The 4172-nt window shown below is 43.1% G+C and overlaps 1 protein-coding gene across 1 annotated transcript in view; it reads left to right on the forward strand.

Annotated features, from left to right (window-relative positions):
• Positions 1–62: 62 nt before the first annotated feature.
• LOC116401554 (leucyl-cystinyl aminopeptidase-like) overlaps positions 63–4172 on the forward strand; it is a 10940-nt gene continuing 6830 nt past the window's right edge. The window contains exons 1-8 of the mRNA XM_031880013.1: positions 63–225; positions 629–831; positions 2021–2132; positions 2211–2468; positions 2670–2860; positions 3056–3194; positions 3678–3812; positions 3954–4074. Of these exons, the coding sequence (XP_031735873.1) occupies positions 157–225; positions 629–831; positions 2021–2132; positions 2211–2468; positions 2670–2860; positions 3056–3194; positions 3678–3812; positions 3954–4074 (1228 nt within the window). The 5' untranslated portion in view covers positions 63–156. The remainder of the gene's footprint in view (positions 226–628; positions 832–2020; positions 2133–2210; positions 2469–2669; positions 2861–3055; positions 3195–3677; positions 3813–3953; positions 4075–4172) is intronic.

Genomic DNA, 4172 nt, shown 5'->3' on the forward strand with positions numbered 1-4172 from the left:
TGTGTGTGTGTGTGTGTGTGTGTGTGTGTGTGTGTGTGTGTGTGTGTAATCATTTAGATTCCCTCTCTCACACCTCTCTCATTTCCTCTTTTGAGAATCTCCCTTGTGATTTCTCTCCCTCTGTGTGTTGCAGAGCGAGCCAACCTGCCGAGGAACATGATTGAGAACAGCATGTTTGAAGAAGAGCCTGATGTTGTGGATTTGGCCAAAGACTCTGCATTTCCAGTATGCTAATGTGATCTTATCCATGCATGCTATACATGTGTTCATTTTAAGGACCAGCCTGGCTCAATAGTTTGCATATCACAGAAAGCGTATTTGCACCACTCTGCACATTACCTTTTAGCAAGTGCTTTCATCTGTAAATCTGATAATGGGAACAGATCAAGGCAATATAAATACGGATCAGTTAATTCAAGAGTGGCACTTGTGGATAACCAATGATGCTCATTTGCACACTTTCAGTTCACATACTACTGCTCAGCCGCAACTATCTAAATTTAATAATTGTGAGAATTACTTCGAGCAAAAATAACTTCATTTTAGATGATGATGATGTACATTATATGGGAAACCCTGCACAGCCACACTGGAAACTAACAGAGTGTACTGTACATGCTCTCTGCAGACATTTCCTGCTCTTGACCCAGATGAGGTGGCGTATGAGCCTCGTAGCTCCCGGTTGCTTGTGCGAGGCCTGGGCGAGAACGACATGGACGAGGATGAAGAGGACTGCGAGTCTTCAGCCCGTCTGCTGGGCATGTCCTTCATGAACCGTAGCGCTGCTCACAGATCCATCTCGTCTGCATACACCAGACAGGCTCCACCCAGGTAATGCACTGAAAAGGGTCATCATTTGGGACAAATTATGTTGGCATAAAAACGCAGCGCTGCATAAGCAATCATGCATCATCACATGCAAAGCTCATGTGATTGGTATTTGAGCCTGGTGATATACAAATGTTGAATTCAGGTTAATTACACTGAAACTAAGTTTCCATATGTAAGAAATACTGAAGCATATTTGTTCTATTTTGGAAGCACATTTTGAGATAAGTAAGCCATATTGAGCTCGCAACTGTTGATGGGGGTAATATAATAAGCACCATTTTTAATCTCTTTCCTCCATGACCTCATCTTCGACTAAGATTTACATAAAATGAGATAACAAGTCCTGGTGGTTTAGGTGAACAGGTTGGACAAAATCTTCTGCAACTGCAGCTACATTGTAGTTACAGTTGCAGAGTAAATAAGCGAATCCATGCTAAATTAGAGTTAGTGCACCTCAATGTAACAGGACATATCCTTGTAGTCACTCAATCAGTCCAATCCAGTATAAATCATCTGTAACAACGATACTGTTCAGGGACGCTTTCAGTGGTAATCCCAGACCAAGAAAAGTAGCCGTTAAATGCAAGCGCAATATTAGAAACTGCCTGTTCAAGTATTATGCTATGTTCACACTACAAGCAACTAAAGCATCAAAACGGCCGAGCATTGCCAGTTGCATTGCTGGCGAGTCGCCGTTGAGGTAGTTATGTTGTTAAATAGCACAGAGAACTGGCTTACCACATTTGATAGATGGAGTGGAACAGGGTGAAACAAAAACATATTGTTGGTTGACGCTTCTCAGCGTCATTGAAGTGCTGAAAAAAAGTTCAGATCAGCTCAACTTTGATCTGTAGCCCCTCACGCTCGTCACCAGCAACAAGTGCCAGGCGTCAGTTTGTAGCCTCCATTGACAATAACTTGTAGCCTGTTTAGTTCTAAGTGTATACAGACCATGACGTGATCTGGACATGACAAAGTACGGTCAAGGTTCCGTTCCTACATGATGCAGATAACGTAAATATGCCCAAACATTTTTTTATTTTCACGTAAAAAGGGTTTTAGTCCGTTCAGCAACAGAGTACCAAGTTGAAGCTAATGTTCAGAGCTTCTGTTCCACCGTTCACTGTTTTTTCATCCTGAATTTGTACATTAGTAAAAATATGTAATGTTATACTCTTTTTGGTCTCAGGTCATGTTCCCGACCCTCAGCCCGTACCATGGTTGTGTGTGTGTTGTTCCTGGTGATAGTGGCCTCTATGACTATGGTACTGTACTTCTTACCTGGATGCACCTTTACCAAGGTAAGAAAACAATCCACTGGTTCTGTGATTTATCGTAGTCATTTCCCCTGCTGACCCCAACCCTCCATCCTTCTGCAGAGTGGTTGTCCAAAGACCAACAAGACCACTCCCTTCGAGCAAGTCTACCCCATGTCCACAAATGGTGAACTGTTTCCGTGGGCACAGCTCCGGCTGCCTCACAGCGTACGTCCTCTTAGCTATGACATCACCCTGAACCCAGACCTCGACGACATGACCTACACCGGCCGCACCGTCATCAGCATGTCGGTGCAACACAACACCAAGCGCATTGTCCTGCACAGTGCTAATCTCAACATCACCAAAGCTACTTTCAAGGTGGGATTGGACGGGGTTTGTGTGCGGATGAACATGTGTTATAACACATTGAGAGTTTAGATGAGTTGTCCTTCTGACTAGATGTACAGAACATATATACACACTTAAAAAGATCTCTTTTGGACCAGAACAAAACACTTGATTGAAACTTTTTTTCTTATGTTGTCTGCTGTTCGTTTACTAATATTCCATGTCTTCCAGTCGGGTGATGGGGAGGCCAGAGAAGTGACTGTACTGGAGTACATACCCAGACAGCAGATCGCTGTTCAGTTCTCCAAGGAGCTGAAAACAGGCCTGTTCTGTGTCTTGACCCTGGATTACTCTGCCAGCCTCTCGCATACCTATAGTGGTTTCTACAACAGCTCATACTCCGATAAAGACGGAAACAAAAGGTACACTTGACTATTTGGCTGTGAAAGTACTTCACAATAATTAAAAGATGTCCTGCAGAGTAAGGACTTTATAAAACGCCTGTACAGAGAGGGTTGTGTGTCTTCATAGCAAATCATTAAAAGAAATTGAAATTACAGCAAATATCTAATTTGTTATTTTTAGCATGATCGTGCTCTTCCCCCTCTTGTCACCAGGGTCTTAGCAGCAACCCAGTTTGAGCCGCTCTCAGCTAGGAAGACCTTTCCTTGCTTTGATGAACCGGCTTTCAAAGCCACCTTCCTGATTCGGATCAGCAGGAAACCAAACTACCTGACTCTTTCTAACATGCCTCAGGTACTGTAATATTCATTCATTCATGCTTATTTTTAAGTGTTGAAACACCCCACATAGTTAACTAAAAGAAACAAAAGATTCTCTCTCAATGCACCAAACAATGTACGTAGACATCAAATGATAATTTGGTCATTTTCATGTAGTGGGCTAGAAACAGGGTCTGTTCTCAGCGTCACTAGGTTTATGACCTAAAAATAGTTTTGTTTTTGTCAGTGTGCACGGCCGCATTCTCTGCTCCCCCACACGTTGTCAACTGCAGCTGATCAATAATGTCACGTGTGTCACCTATATAGACACAATTTACGATACAACACTATGTCACCTCTTCTCCTGAGGAACTCGTGGGTCAGTCCTGTCCCCACTGCGACTCGTACGCTCTTCCCGTGGGGACAAATAAGCAGACCGTGTATTGTTTTTTTTTTTTTGCTTGCAGCGCTGTATTAATTAATTAGTTGGTTGTAATATTGTCCTTTTGTATTTCAGAATAAAAGCACACCACTTCTCAATGGCCTCATTCAAGATGAGTTTGAAATGACCAGCGTCAGCATGAGCACCTACCTGGTTGCCTTCATCGTCGCCAACTTCACCCCTATCAGCAAAAATGTCTCAGAAACTCGGGTAGGTCTTGCACAAATATGAATTTTGGCTTCCAATATATACATGTATGTTGTACTTTTTTTATTTATTTTAATTTACTATTCAGTGAAGTTTTTGATGATAAAATGATTTTGTGTTTGTTTATTTCTTTCTGTGTTTTAGGTGTCTGTGTACTCTGTGCCAGAGAAGAAGGAGCACACTGACTATGCTCTGGACACAGCCTGCAAACTGCTGGAGTTCTACAATGGCTTCTTTGAAATTACCTACCCCCTCGCAAAACTAGGTGAGTGCACAAAGGTACTTGCATGTGTCACACAAGATGCACACACACTCTTGTGATTTCCCCCCCCCCCCCCCCCCCCCCCCCCCCCCCCCCCCCCC

The sequence above is a fragment of the Anarrhichthys ocellatus genome, unplaced genomic scaffold (assembly GCF_004355925.1).
Source record: "Anarrhichthys ocellatus isolate YVR2014 unplaced genomic scaffold, GSC_Weel_1.0 scaffold525, whole genome shotgun sequence".
Taxonomy (NCBI): domain Eukaryota; kingdom Metazoa; phylum Chordata; class Actinopteri; order Perciformes; family Anarhichadidae; genus Anarrhichthys; species Anarrhichthys ocellatus.